The sequence below is a fragment of the Olea europaea genome, chromosome 18, assembly GCF_002742605.1.
Source record: "Olea europaea var. sylvestris chromosome 18, O_europaea_v1, whole genome shotgun sequence".
Taxonomy (NCBI): Eukaryota; Viridiplantae; Streptophyta; class Magnoliopsida; order Lamiales; family Oleaceae; genus Olea; species Olea europaea.
Window position 1 is genome coordinate 17351826 of NC_036254.1, and position 16511 is coordinate 17368336.

The 16511-nt window shown below is 34.6% G+C and overlaps 1 protein-coding gene across 1 annotated transcript; it reads right to left on the minus strand.

The window, feature by feature from the left end:
- Positions 1–5328: 5328 nt before the first annotated feature.
- Positions 5329–14894, minus strand: LOC111366812 (protein ACTIVITY OF BC1 COMPLEX KINASE 8, chloroplastic-like). Its single transcript, XM_022987508.1, has 13 exons — positions 14031–14894; positions 12669–12804; positions 11621–11787; positions 11211–11331; positions 10922–11022; positions 10453–10551; positions 9884–9994; positions 9710–9789; positions 9481–9607; positions 6792–6881; positions 6175–6234; positions 5957–6080; positions 5329–5832 (listed from the first exon to the last, which is right to left on the minus strand). Exons 1-12 carry the CDS (start codon positions 14742–14744, stop codon positions 5964–5966), a joined length of 1923 nt encoding a protein of 640 aa, XP_022843276.1. The 5' UTR covers positions 14745–14894; the 3' UTR covers positions 5329–5832; positions 5957–5963.
- Positions 14895–16511: the final 1617 nt, after the last annotated feature.

The following is a 16511-nucleotide window of genomic DNA, read 5'->3' on the forward strand; positions in this document are numbered from 1 at the left end:
TAAGGTAAAAAAATTTTTAAAAATAAAAAAAGAACAAATTCTACTGGTATAGAAAATTTGTTTTGTCTCCCAGGCTCCATCCCTGCTTAAAGACTTTTATTTTCTTATCTTGTGAACTATACAAGGTAAGTAGTAGGTTTTAATATTTTTCCAGATTAGCACTCGCATTTTGAATTTCAGTGGCTGCCATATATTATTTTGTATTCAGTACAGATACTTACAAGAGTGAACATACCATGCCACTCTAGAAACATGAGACAACATTATTAATGGATAACGCAATTGCTTCCCTTTCGTAACCAGGCTAATATCCATTTATCCCTGGAAATTATTTAAGAAAACCCTAATTCATGTGGATAATGGTTTTATCTTTTGGCTTGATTTGTTAAACTCAGATCAGTTACTCATAACAGTCTCTTGTAAAAGTATTCACACAGAAAATTCCATCTCAGTATTTTTTAGATAATTGTAGAAGCATATTTTCTTAAGAGAGATAATACTTCTATGATTCATATTAATGAATATGATTTATGATTCTAATCGTTTGTTGTTTTATTCGTGACAATTTATTTTTGCAGTTAACAAGATTTTCTGGGTTTGACTTGGCACTGGATGATTTATGTGTTTTTTTCCATGCATACTTGTAATTTGTTATTAATTTGGGCTGTCTATACACATACACACGTATTTTGCACAAAACATGCACCCTTCGTCCCTTGAGTTGTATTAATGCACACATTTTTCTTCCTACACAAAGTTAGAACTCTATGAGCACAATGTAAGCACATGCTTCTCTCTCTGCACTCTCAATGCTGCTCAGTCTTCTACTTTTACTTCTCTTTTACAACTTCCTTTTTGCTAGTTTTCTTTCAAAATCTTCTATTTATAGGGTTTGTGCTTCTATTTTATGTTTGTATGTGAGAATTACCATCATTTTTCATTTTAATAAACCGGTAGAGGTCAAAGAATAAAAAATAAAATAAAATAAATACACGTTTTTAGACATGTTATGTACTTTACAGTTTACCCCATTCTTTCCCCTTGGCCTAGCCTCTAAAAAACAATTGATTTACTGCCTGTCATTAAATATTGTATACTCTTGTTGTCATGTTCCTTAATCTTAATTAGGTTGCACAATGAGTAGCTTCAGGTTTACAGTTATAAAGGATGTTAAACATCATTCAAAGATATGATTGCCTTCGACTCATTGTCTCCTGTCGAATGCAGATCGCCACCACAAGAAACTTTGGAGACTTCATCTCTAACCTTTGTTGGCTCGATGTTATAGTGAATGGGGACATACAAATTTGCTTGAGACAGTAGTTTCTGAGCGACGAAGTGTGATTGGCGAAAAGGAACAGGAGGCTCTCAATCATCAGATGACATCCTGGTAATATGTCCAGTTGTGTACACTGTCTACTAGAAAATAATCTCTGCTTTGATGCTTCCATAGAGCTCCCTCCTTTATATGAAGGGACCTAGAAAAATTCCCTTTGATGCACCATTCTTTTGGCATGAAATTCACATATAATCCTTTCCCTTTTATTCCCACCTGTCAACTCAATGCTAGACGACAAATTTCTTTGCCTTGTGCGGAAAACATTCAACCTCTGAGACATTTGCTTTATGTTTGCTGCTGCAAAATAATCAACCTCATTAAACTTCTCACTAGAAGCATCATCCATTGATGTTCAAAGCATTCATTCTCAGACTGTCACAAAGAGGAACCCTTTAATCAGTCTTTCAGGGTTCTTTTTCCATTTGCACATGACTCTGCCTTTGGTCTGTCTTCACTTGACTCAAAAATTTTGAGCATTGCCAGTATTGCCCAGGATCTGCAACACTTTTTCCTAAAGTCTTTAAACCTGATCTCAAGTGATCTTCAGGCTCAGCCAGGATCATTTGGATGATTTTCTTCCCGAATTGGAGTTTTATTTTCTCCGAATTCGTCATCATCTTCTTCTTCTTTGACCTCAATTTCTTCTTAGACCTCTGTGATGGTTTTTGCATCCAACTTTATATATTTGATCCTAGTTAGCACTGTATTTGCACGAAGATTGCAAATTAGTGTGATCTTATTTTTCCTCTCTTTACTTTTCGTTACTTTTTTATCACGTTCTCAAAAAATCACTTTTTTTCTCAAAATCTATTCTAAAAAAATTTCTACCCAACCTTTCTCAAAAGTTGCAATCTATTTTTAGACAGATCTTTCATTGCATTAGTATCCCAAACCTCTAATATAATAGCAGAATCAGTATATACAATTTTTGTACAATTCAGGCATAAATCCAGTCACGTCAATTGCACATGCCTTTAATAAATAGCAAACTAGTGATATCAGTTAAACGGTTAAACCCATTAAAGAAGAAGAAGAAGAAGCAGCAGCAGCTAAAAAAATTAGTATAAGGTAACCACTGAAATTATTAAGTGCGTCACAATTTTTTCTTTTTTATATACTTAAATAGTTGTAAGTAAAATTACATATTCAGGGTTATAATATATAATTACCCTAAAATAAATTATTGTTCCACCACAAACAAAAATCTAATTTTTTCTTTCTTTTTTTCAACATCTAATTGCGCATAACTTTTTCGACAACTTCTGCTTTCTTTAAGGCAGCAAGATAATTTTCCTTTTCTATGATAAATGTATTTATACTCCATGGTGTTATTTCCATGATTTTATTTATTTTTGTTTCTTAATCTAGTGGTTTCATGAATTGAGAATTAATTAGGATAAATTAAGGATCCTCCTCTTTCCTGTGACGCCTTCGCTTCCGACGCAAAGGCACCACCGCCACCATAATGTCTTTGTGAAAGTAATTTCTAAAGCTTCATCAACTGACCCTACCCACCCAACCCAGGAAGATTTTCCATAGTGCAAATGAGGTGTAAAGGCTATTGCCGGTTCGATTGGGAAAATCTCATTTTTAATTATACCAAACAGGGTTGAGTTCAATCTTGCAATGTCTTTTACATTCCATTCATCACTTGTTGTCAAAGTGTCATTTAGTTATAATGTGACATGGGAGAAATATACTTACAGTGGGTAAGTTCAATCATAGTGAAATTTTATTTTATTTTAAACCCATGTTTGATTTTCATTATTTTAAAACTCATTTTCGATCATACATTTTTACAATAAAATATTTTACACGTAAATTCAATTTTTTTCTACTTTTTACCCTGACGTTTTCTAAAAATTTACTATTACAAAACTTATTTTCCTCCGAATAATAAGCATCAAATAGGGGCTAATTATTGCTAATTTTTTGTTTGCTAGAAGTACAATGTTCGAGCATGCACTATAACACAGCTAGTGGGGTGAAGCCAATGTGAAGGATGTTACATAAGTTGACCAATTGAATTCAGGACACTCGATTGAAATGACCCTTAGCTTCACCATTCAAATAGCCCTTAAGAATTGTCTTGTCGCGCTCTTGCCATAACACGCAAGGCTCTTTTGTAATTATATGACATTATATTTAAAAAAATCTATTGATAATGTCATTTAATTGTCATACAAACCGATGCTATTGAATATTCAATCTTCTCATTTTGCAATGTCATCTCAATTAATCAACATTTATATGCCAAACATATCAACAAATTGATAATTGTAGAAAATAGTTTTATTATTAAGTTGGTTAGCCTGCATTTCACTCATGAAATGGTTATTATACATCAAATTTCATAGATTGCTATCTAGATGACATCGAAATAGAAAGATTTTATACACATTATACTAATATATAAATAATAGACGATCTAGTTCAAATTTCATGATCAATGAATTATGTCAATAATTCAAATTTTATCATCAATAAATTCAGTCAATAATTCAAATTTTATCATCAATAAATTCAGTCTATAATATGAGACAACAAATAATACATAGAAAAGAGAGAAAATAAGAAACAAAAGTATGAGATTATTATGACTCCCACTAAGAGAAATTTCGTTAAGTGAGAGATTAAGTATGATATATTTCAAAATTAAGAAAATAAGTTTCAAAATTCAAAAATTAATTTTTTATTTAAATTTAATTATGATTTAATTATTTTATTAATTTAATATATTTAGGTCACAAATCTACACAATTTGATCACGAATTCACAATTTAATTACTAATTTATTCTTTTTTTTTGTCACAAATCAAAAATTTTATGTTATAAATTATTTTATGTTCACAATTCAAAAAATTTGCAAGTCATAGTTTGTTCATCGGTCACAAATCAAAAAATTAATTAGTCATGAATTAATTTCTAGTCACAATTTATTTCTTCGTCACAAATCAAAAATTTTATAGGTCACATATTATTTTTTGGTCACAAATAAATTTTTTTATAGGTCATAAATTATTCATTGGTCACAGAATCACAACTTTTATTGGTCACAACTCATATATTCATTTCAAATTATTAGATTAATTGGTCACGATCAATTTTTTGGTCACAACTTAATCAATTGTAAGTCATAGTCGCAAATTTTAGGTTACATATTATAAATTTAGTCACGGTCACATATTTGGCCACGTATTATTTATCGATTACAAAATAATCATAACATAATTGGTCACACACACTCTTTCCACACCACCGCAACATCGCCAACCACCCCTCGCCAAATCCACCACCACCGCCAGCCTTACCAACACCAAAACCACCCAAATCCCCAACAACAAACGATCACCACTACAACAACCAAAAAAAACCACCATCGCCGCCACTATACCGCCCCATTACCACTACCGTATAACCTGTAACAGCACCACCGCAATCATCGTCGCCAAAATCACCACCACAAATCCACTGAACAGCAACCCACCACAGATCCACCATCATCACCACAACCCAACACTGTACCGCCACCGTCCAACAACCATTAAAAATAATAATAATAAATAAATAAATAAACACCGCAAGCACCATCAACCACGCACCTCACCACCAGATCCACGATCGCAGTCCACTGTCAAACACCACCTATCGCTAGAGCCACCGTCCAACAACCACTCCTACACAGATCTATCCACCTTCGTTCTTGACAATCCCATATCCCAAAGCCAATTGCGCGACGACACTCATTGCTGTTCAGATTCGCTCGCAGAGGGCGTAGTTACTGCTAGAGGTGACACTCACTCCACTATGATGGCTTCATCATCATAGTGTCGCCGGAGAAAAAATAAAAATGGGGAAAAGAGAGAACTTCAATTCAACACATCTTTTGGCTGACAGTACTCAGATTCCAATTCATATTCCAATATGACAAACTGGAACAAACTGAATTGGTAAGGATCAACATGAGGGGAGAGAGATTCCATAGCAAATAAAACAGGACATTTGAGTTGACATTTCATTTCATTTCATTTCCAACAAAAAAAGTTAAGTTTTACACCAATGCGAAAACTTTAGCATGCTATATACTATACATGGAATTTTGGTTCCTCAATCTAAGATGATGTTTAACTTCTTAAATTAATTCCAATAACTTCTACTGCAACAGTATACCTCTGCATATACAGCTACGGGAAGATAAGCATCAGCCCGGCAGTAAAAACTCAATCTTCCATGTACTTTCACGGAAAATATTTGTTAGTTTCATGGATATTGAGCAAACTGGTTTAGCTTATCCAAACAAGACCCGACTTTGAGTTGTGATTTCTTGTGTTAGCAGACACACAACAGGATCTCGATACTGAAAGTATAGTCCCCAGGGACAAAGGTTTCAGAAAAACATCCAACTATCTGCCCTCAAATCTTGCTTCCTCTAAAGATTATTGAAGAGAATATCTTGCATTTATGAATGCTTCTTCCCATTAGTCATTTCGACTCTGAATCAGTTCCAGAATTATAGTGCAAGTCATACAAGCATGAAGTGAAGCATAGCAGAATATGTGTGCAATCTTTTCTGAAAAATCAAAATGTTCACAGTAGCAACCAAAGAAAAACACTCACCATATTCCTAAGCAGTTCCGGTGATTAGTCTCTCTCTTTGATCTAATTTCTTAACCTTGAAAATACCAATCAAAACTTGGAGTCCAAAAAACGCACAGAAGGTGTATGCGATCACTGCAGGTGTCTGCAAACAGGAACAAGCCATTTAAGCAAACCATGAAAAATAGACCACAATGAACAACTGAATTGACAAAATGTGCAATAAATGGAAGACTAACCCGGATGGAATTGAGGTATAAAATCGTTGCAAGGTTAATTAAGCTTCCAGCAGCAACTGCCTGTTAAATTTGGTATATAACGGAGCAGGAGAAGTGAAGTCACTAAGCTGGGAATCATGTCTCGGTAAAAAATAATAGAAATTTTATATTTGGACAATAATTTTCCTCCAACACAGAAATCCTAAAAATTCTCCTGTAGCATAAAAATTACAAATACTAATCTCCACCAGCCATAGAAACACCTTGATTCTGTAAGGAAAATAAGATTTCCAGATGAACTTGAACAGAGACAAAGATGAGGTAGTTTGGCAAATGAACAGAATTATGGAAGAATGACTTGCAAGAAGAGCCCAAGAAATTCAACATCCACAACCTTTTGTCAATTTGAGAAGGTTTCAGATAAAAATTCTCAAGAATAATCAATAAAGAGGACAAATATAAAATCTTTCTATCTCTGAAGTTGTGTCGAATTGAAGGGATAGAACTTGAAGATAAGGAATACAAGCTCTTGGTATGCAATAGTCCAGTAACTAGAAAACCAACTAGATATTAATTGCCAGATAGGTATGGACAAGGCTTTGTTGGGTGAGTTTTAAGTTGATATGAAGCTAACTTACACTTCCAACTGTACTTTGAACAGCTGCAACACGTTGAAAAGCTCTCTCAGACTCCAAAGCCCGTACACGAAGCTTCAAATCACCTTGCTCCTATAAACAAGATGTGATAAAGATCAGTTTAAATTCAGGACTAGCAAATCTTGGAAACTATTAAGTCCCTATTTGACAACCATTATTTTCAATTTTTTTTCTACATACTCATTTTCAACCACACATTCACATAATAAAATATTCTACACGTTAACCCAAAACTAACTTTGGACAAATTAACCAGCCACCATCCGCCAGGCTTCAGGCTGGGGATCGGGCAATTGCCGAATTCAACTGAAAAATCAATCGAATGAGCCGTGTCATTCCGAAGTCGAGTGACAAGAGGAAGAGCTGATTCCATTAAACGTTAGGGAACTTTGTCGAATATGATGCGTGCAAAATCTCCACGCGTCTTGTACAACAGCATCTTCACGACAAAATTGAGGGTTTTGAATCAAACATTCATAGTGAAATTTGAGCTAGAATATGAAGGCTCATCACTCCTGTTGCCACTTAGACCAAAATTTGAACGATAAAAGAAAACGAAGCAAGGAAAGGAGAGGATGAAAAATGAATCAAAGAGACAGACTGAAACTGGCAAAGAAAGTAAACGGTTAAGTCCTGAAGATGAAGAACCTCAAACTAATTTTGTGTCAGACAAAAGAATATTCGCAGCATGGATCTTCAACTATTAGCAAGTGTAAAAATTTGACAACCAAATAGAGACTGAGCCCATGTTTGATCCCCATTAAATTTAATTTCATTACATTTCATTTTTCTCTTTCCTATTTTCAATCATACAATCTTTCATAAAATAATATTATACGTAAATCGAAAACTTTTTCTTCTTTTTCAACCACTCATTTATTTAAAAAATACTATTTCCCCCATTTTCATTTTTAGGTAATGGGGGTCAAACGGGGACTGAAACTAGCAAAGAAAATGGAGAGATGCTGCTACATGTACATCATGCTGGATTGTGTACAGTCCATTGTGAGAGGCTCATGGATTTTTTATTCATGGTGCCCCCTCACATGAGGGGCTGTACAAACAGCCAACAAAATGGGGGAAGCATTCCATGGATTAACAAAAGTAAATGGTCGACGATGAAGAACGACTACTTTTGTTTCGGACAAAAAATATTTGCAGCATGGATCTTCAACTATTAGTAAGTATACCAATTTGACTCTCAAGTCTTTAGAAAAGATGAACTAATTCTTAACATTTTTAGTTTTGTCCCTCTATAGTCTCTCTCGTTGGATAATTTCATTTAGAAGGCTTGTAAAATAGCATAGGTAAGGTATTGCGAAGATAAAATAGGCAAAACTCTCATAATTTTAGTATTTGAATTTATTAGAGGAAAAAGTAAAACTACGATCATCTATATTGAATATCTTAGCGCCCCCCCCCCCCCTCCCCCAACAACTAACCCAAGTGAACCATGTCCCTCTTCCCATGATTTTGTTTAGAATAATATTATTCATCTAGACCGATATCAGTAGTTTAAAAATTCTTTAGATGGTATTAATTGATTGAACTCTAAAATGTATGAGTAATGGGTAATGGTTCATTTAAGATGTTCAAATTTCAATCACGATTTATTGATCATTAACAATCTAGATAAATATAGTTTCCCTTTATATACATTCAGCTCCCTTACCCATGGTTTCGGCTTGCCTTTCAAGTTTTTGTTCATAGACACGAGTCTTTATATGTGTATTATTTTTTCCGTTTTTTTTTCTTATTTGAGTGAAATTGATTGTAGAGCCGTAGTTTAGTTAAAATTTGAATTTAATACATCATTTTATACCCATATGGACTACTGGAGCCACAAAATTGGAAAGTTGAAAATTGAAATTTTATAACTTAACTCACACCAAATTGCTATAAGACTAAAGGCTAAGGACTAATAGCTATAATTTTTCCAAAGACAAAATCCAAAACCAAAGGGTTGACTACAGCCATTTTGTGAGGTGTTCAAATCCATGAACGAGTCTATTGTTATCCTTTTATCCATCCTTGGTGACTGGGTGCCAACGCATTTTTTAACAAATAACGCTTTATTTATTAGCATTTTCAGCATATATAAAAAAAAGGTTGAACCCTAACTTTGAGGGCCTCCACCGCCTCGTACCTAGAGCTTTGTGAGGAAGGTAAATCTCGGAATGTGCCCCAACAAGTCAGGGAATAATTCAACATATATATGTGTGTGTGTATATTGTTTTGCATAATGAAATATTATTCATTTATTGTAAAAATAACACATATTTTAGGTCACGTTTGGTACATATTAATGTATAAATGAGAATGAAAAATATAGTCGTTACGGACATCCCACGAAAGATAAAAAGTCAAATATGATGGCTTGATGTGATAGATAACGGTCATATTTTTCATTTTAATAAGCAAATAATAGGAAACAAACGGGGTTTGCTGTTCAATCATTGCGTTCATCCAATATTGACGTCACGAAAAAGGATTTTGAATAAGAATTTGGAGGGAGATTTTGTCAAAGCGTGAGATAAGCAACGCAAACTTGGAGTCTATTTTACGCCATCTTTGATTTGTACTATGTCAATAAATGATCAAATATTTCGTTAGTGAGTCGGCTTTATGAAAGATTGCTCCTGGAAGGTGGAGCACAGGGCTGACCTTATACCTGCAAGGTGTTTTCTCTACTCAGCACCGGGAAAAAAAAAAAAATAGGATGACTTACTGGATCAGCATGGAAAAAGCCATGTGATAGAATCTGCTCCAGGTAAGATTCAACAGCATACCGGCCCAACCTAATGAGAATCATATAGGCAATTGGAAATGTAATTTCTATCTTCCAAACTCAGAAGTGTAAGAATATTCACTTCATGTGGTTCATATATAGTGGCTGATACCTCTTGCGATCCACACCCAACTGATCTAGAGCTTGTATGCGGTTTATTTTGATCCCCGGGACATATTCCATTGTCAGAACCTACAGAACATGAAAAAGGTTACTCAAACGAAAAATTATTACCACAGAAAAAAATATTCATCATTCAAACTTTTATGATTTCTGAAAGTTAAACCTGTGGTGTTGTGTATTCCCAATATATTGTTGGGACTTTAACGTAATCCATGTCTTTGAAGTTATCTGCAAATTTCTCTGCATTGGCAGCTTCCATTGTGTAATCAATCTCCTGAAAATTGTTAAATCCCCTATTACAACAATAGTCCTCTAGAATAGAAAGAAATAGAACAAGAACGCGATTACCAAATGTTACTAAGGCAAATCTGTCCCCACAACAATTAAGAGTAGGTATTGAACTGCTTAAATTTTAATTTAGGCGGCCAGATATACATTTTATTCACACATATCTAAGGATCCACAACTTACTATCCATTTATCATTCACAAATTTCGTAAGACCCACTACTTATAGTCACTTGAAAGCATTATCAAACAAGCACCAAGGCTAATCAAGGCACCCATTACAACTGAATTCATTTGTTTGATCTATTATCTACATCCAAGTATTTTTGTCAACTCAAAGTGCAATTTCCACTTAATTTCTACATTTATGATTCACAACAACCATACAATATTAGCAGCAAAGAGTACAATTGTCGTCAAACTTAATTTGATACCAACTTATTACCTGGTATAAAACACTTGCGCACTCATCATAGATAGCGACCCAATCTCTTTTTGCACCATCTGATTTTGGATCAACCTTCTGAAGATATTCAGCTATCACCTGAAGAGACCAAAGGATCAAACATAGAAATGTGTCAAGGTGTCCTATCTATTTCATAACAAGTGAAAGACACCTGCAAAATATATTTACAAAACTAATGAAAGTATAATTGACGTAGGAGATGTTGTGCAAACTTAAGATTACTTGCCGTTTTCCACTTTTCTGTTCACATTCACAATAAAATAGCAGAAGATTGGTGAGAGTTTTCTTTCAAATAATAACAATAGAATACAGCACATCCAAAAGTGAAAAGTGACATAATGATCCTCTAGATTTGCTGTGTATGGTAACTCAATGTTATGGAAAGTGAATGTCACAATAAGCATATGCCAATAGAATGTAAGAAAACCTCAAAATAATAGTCACTAACCCTTAGGTTTTTAAGATCAATGTCGAATAGATCCTTCAGACCAGGCCTTTGTACTTTGACGACGACTTCCTGTCCCTTAAGTTTTGCACGGTGGACCTGACCTGTAGCAGAAGATTTTAGTATTCTTATAGATCATATCTTCACGTGTAATTAAAGTTAAAACACCCAAAAAAAAAAAGGTTTGCTTTCCTATACGGTAAAAAGTGAACACACACCAATTAGAATTTAATACATCTTCCAGTGTCAATAATACAATATCTATTTATGCTGCATAAATGAATGAACTAACCGAGACTTGCCGCAGCAATTGGCTCTCGGTCAAATCTTTCAAATATATCATCTAAGGGTGCTCCAAGTTCTTCCTCAACTATTGCCAGAGCAGTTTCTGATGGAAAAGGAGGAACTTGATCCTGCATGCAATGGAACTGCAGTTAGTTCTTTTTGAGGTCAAAATTATCTGGTAAATAAATTTTGTTTCTTGCATAGGAAGGATGAGGTTCATCCCCCAATTGCAAGTGGAGTTGATAATAAAGACGATGATGATGACGACAAATAGATGTCTTGTTACCTTTCTGGCTCAGCCAAAGTGCTCTTAGACTTGAGACAAAGAAGCTAGTGAAACTATGAATGAGCATGCAATATTCCAAATTAAAGAAGGATGGCATATAAATGATGTAAAGAATAAATAATAATATTCACCTGAAGCTCCGATAATTGATCAACATATTCTTGAGCAAGAATATCAACTCTTGTGGAGAATTGCTGGCCAATTTTGATAAATGTAGGGCCTAATCTCAAAATATTTTCCTTCAACCACTTGGCAAGGACCTTCCGCTTCTGAACCTTCTTTTCCTCTGTCATCCCACCTGCATAAATGACTCCTCCAAGTTACTTAGAATCATAGAGAGAAAGCGACGGATCAGATTAAGCAGTAAAAGCAACAAAGAAACTTTGACACTTGTGAGCTAATCACCAAAATGATAGACAAAGGTAGGTTAGTTATTGGCATAAACCACAAAAAGATTAAAAATTTGAAAAAGTCATAACACAAATTGGCACAATATAATCAACTTCATTTCTACTAGTAAAGGTTGGCTTAAGATTATGGGTTCAAACAAGAACTTGCTGGAGGCATCACATATAAGATTTTCATCACTATCTAAACTTTATGTATGTTTACCAAGTCAAGAAACATTATCACCATCACAAATACATAAAAAATTAAATTACAATCAGCTGCCAAAAGTAGAGCAGTGGTAATTCAAGGTTATGAAACTGTACCCAACTGTCATATCTTCAAAAACGAAGTTTAAATAAAGAAAAGCACACAAAAGAAAACCTAAATTCGAATCACATATGGACAATATAAGTTCCAACTGTCACATCTTCAAAAACGAAGTTTAAATAAAGAAAAGCACACAAAAGAAAACCTAAATTTGAATCACATATGGACAATATAAGTTCCCAATCAATTCAGTTCATTCAGGAAAATTTTGGGTAACACTGTAATTCAATGGATATTGTAGCAATACGTGCTTAAGAACTGACATCCACAGGAGGGAAATATTTATTGTGAGGAAATTAATATTTCACTAGCAATATCAAAACGTACAATCACACCAATGATGCTTCTTCACTATTGTCCTATGAATGCAGAAAATGTCTACGACATGTCATTGTGAAGACAAAAGGAAAAACAGTTATACCAGGATGTGTAAAAAATTTCAGTTTGAAGCAAGTGGCTAACCTCGGTATGAGAATTTTTGATTGTTTAACCAAACCCTGAATAGAAAGGTAAGAACAAATCCCCATATCTCCAGTGTCCTTTGAATTGTAGAATACGTTTTGAATCTGCTCCAACGACCACCAGGGGCAACGGATACCTATAAAACCAAATAAAGTTTATAAGAGATCGATCAGGCCCTCGAAAATTTTAACAATTACTGAGAGTTTAAGCACACCAACAGTCACCAAAGTTGCAAAAACTTCTCACTTTAGTCGGAAAAATTCAAATTACATTACAGCGCCTAAAAGTTTACTACAATTTTGTCCTTTATGTTAAAGTTTCTTAAGAAATGATTGTTTTTGTAGAAGTATAAGGCCTTGTATTTTATCCATAGAAAGGACATTTTGTCTTCTCATGTGTAAGGAAATAAAATCATCTATATCGTGGTCGGCTTCTATGATATAATCCGTCCTTCCTAAATTATGATACTGCTGTTTAAGATATGAAGTACTTAAAGATAAAGTATCAATGGTAAAGAATAAGATCTATCATATATCCATACACCAAACTCATTTAGATTCAGCGAATGACAGACATTATTAAAAAGAAGTAAACGTTTTCCTTTAAGCATCTTACATCTGATTTAGGGCATCTTACATCTGATTTAGGGCCTGTTTGACGTGGACTTTTTGATAATAGATTTTGTCAAAAATGATTTTTTTGGAGAATTTGTGGCTATAAAGTAGGAAAAAGTTATGGTCCACGTGCAAAATTATTTTATTTGGAGAATATGTGGTTGGAAGATGAGTTTTAGGACAAAACGAGTATTAAAGAACCTCACTAAACATGGCTTATTTTCGTCTTGATACTATACATAACTCTATTACCTATCAAATAATTTTGTTATTAGTTTTTGCTTAAGTATATTAACCATTCATCTCATCAGTTCCACTAATAATTCTCTACATTGATTTCAAATAGTCTCCCTTGGATATAGTAAGCATAACATTTTCTTACTGGTTTCAGCTGCAGCACATTCATTGACCAGACTGTTGCTTTTTACAGAAACATAATCGAATATACCACACACCCTCTCTCTACACCCATTGATCTCATTCCATGCTCTCTATCCCAAAAGGGTTTGATTAAGAAATTAAAATGATATAACAATCTGATTTTGACATCAGTAAATACAACTCCAAGATTCATGTAACTATACATGTAGACTCAAACATAAAAATGCAAAACTTAACTGCAAAGAACTTTCCATTACAACTTAGTATCTAAACCAAAAAAGTATAAAATTTTCATACTATAACGGACTAGATAATTTTCATTTACTACCAAACTGAACAGAATCGAATCAAAAGGTAAATCACATACCTCAACTTGATCTTGCGCAATTTGCTTAAACCACGCGTCCTCTTGTCCAATCTCCTCCACACTCTTATTTTTCTTGATTCCCTCTTTCACTTTTACTACTTCCACCATCTCCTTTCCAGTATTCACAGCCACACTTCCATTGCCGTTTCCATTCGCATACTTCGCCAAACTCCCATTCTGACTCTCAATTTTCAGACTTCCATTTGTAGATTTCTCAATCGAACCATTACCGTAACCATAATTACCATTAGCAGACCCATTCACACTACCATTTAATTTAGTAATTATTTCGTTGTCTCCCTCTTCTAGTACAACACTTTCTTCTCTCTGAACAGCTCTGATTCTAGTAGCCACACTTCCATTGCCGTTTCCATTCGCATACTTCGCCAAACTCCCATTCTGACTCTCAATTTTCAGACTTCCATTTGTAGATTTCTCAATCGAACCATTACCGTAACCATAATTACCATTAGCAGACCCATTCACACTACCATTTAATTTAGTAATTATTTCGTTGTCTCCCTCTTCTAGTACAACACTTTCTTCTCTCTGAACAGCTCTGATTCTAGTTCTAAGAATCTTGATACTGTTTCTAGACTCAAAATTACTGGATTTAGATAATGAACATTTAATTCTAGTAGCTGGTTTGTTTGGAGATAGAAAAATTAGCTTATACAATGTCGGCGTAGAAAAAGAAGCAGGAAAGGTGGCCATTTCTTGAAATAAAAAACTGGGACTCTCTAATCTTAATGAACCCAAATGTTCATTGATGATTTCTTAGAATTAAGAAAGAATAGTACAATTCGAGAGACGGGGCCTGGGGCAAGGGGAAGAGAGTGGTGGAGGAGAATAATTCAAGAGTTGGCTTTTGTCATTTTTATTCGAATGAAGGAGAGTGAGAGGGTGTGGAGAGAGGGGTGCCACGTGGACTGGAAAAGATGAGTTTTTGGGAAAAATGGAGTGTTCTGATTGGTTGAGAGATTACTAACGGGGCGTGTCGTGTCCTAACCACCACGATTATTTGTCCGTCTTCAGTATCAACGTATCCACAAAAACGTTTGTGATATCCACACGATTATTTGTATGTTTTTCCATCTACAAAAACATGGGCACCGTCTGAAGTCAAACTGAGTCAACAATTTGAGTTGGAGTCCGAAATGTATGGGCATCAAGCCCAATCCTTTATAGATGGGCCTACAAGAAGTTACTCGTCCAGATCTAGAGGTTGCAATGGCCCAATTCAAAGATGGCTAGGATAGAGTTAATTGTTTATTACATTCTTATATCTCTTCGTCCTTGTTAAAAATGTTAATGTAGCATTATATGATAAGTGAAATTAAATAAATCATTTAATTTCATTTTTCATTCAATTTATCATCTAGTACCACCTTGATTGGAATTGTAACTCCAGTAGGATTGCATAACATTATTCTAATTAAATTGATCCAGAATATTAACTATAAGCCTTAGCATTTGTTTGTCAATCATTTTACCACATTCTATCACATTATTTTTTCTCCAGTACTCATTTTTAACAACACATTTTTTCATTAAAATAATATTATACATAAATCAAAAAAAATTATTTGGTAGTTGTTAGTACCAAATGTAAGTCTTGTAAGATTGATCGAATGAACTTTGTTGGAAAAAGATTCAAGATAGAAGTCTTGCCTGTAGGGGACGAGAGAAAAAGCAAGGGTCCGAAGGAGACTTAAAAACTGGACTTGTCTCTCAAAAGCCGACTCCCAATCCCTGTGTGAAAAAAGGGAGAAAGCACTTCCTAACGGCTGGCGAGCTTAGCTCTCGTCCTGTAGCTGCTGCTTATCGACCGAAGATCTTATTTAAAAAAGTGATTTGTTAAACAAGGGATGAGCGTTGACCAGGCAGTTTCAACCGAAGGGCTGAGTAGTTAATCCTCTACTAGATACCTATACTTTTGTTTTTCTCTTCCTCTACCCTTCATTCCATCCATCCTCTCCCCGGTAGGTCGGCGAAAGAGGCGAAAGAAGCAATCCATAGAAAGATTTGGCGCCAAGTAGACTCACTCTACCGAGGGGCAACAAAGGCTGGAACTCTTCCTGACCTTCGAATCTCCCAGGATCTTAGCAAACATAAGATATTATGGTTATCCAAAAGTGCAGTTATCGAAACAGTTATTGGGTAATCTCATCACGTTTCACGATTCAAGGAGTTCAGTTGAAGACGATTGAACGACAAAGAGTAGTGGCAGTATTTAGAGACAGCAGTTATAAAGCAATTAAGCAGTTTCAAAGCAGTTGATCACAAAGAGAGCATCAAGGGAATATAAAAGGAAGAAAAGACATAGAGCACAGGACCCCGAATCAAACACTCTCAAACAGAGAATATGTAATTTCAATTCCTTAGTTTAGACTTAAAATATTTCTTTTCAGCACTCGTGTGCTTGCACCCCTTGGAGGCATTATGTTTAAGTTCCAATTGTAAAGTCATCGCCAATAAAAC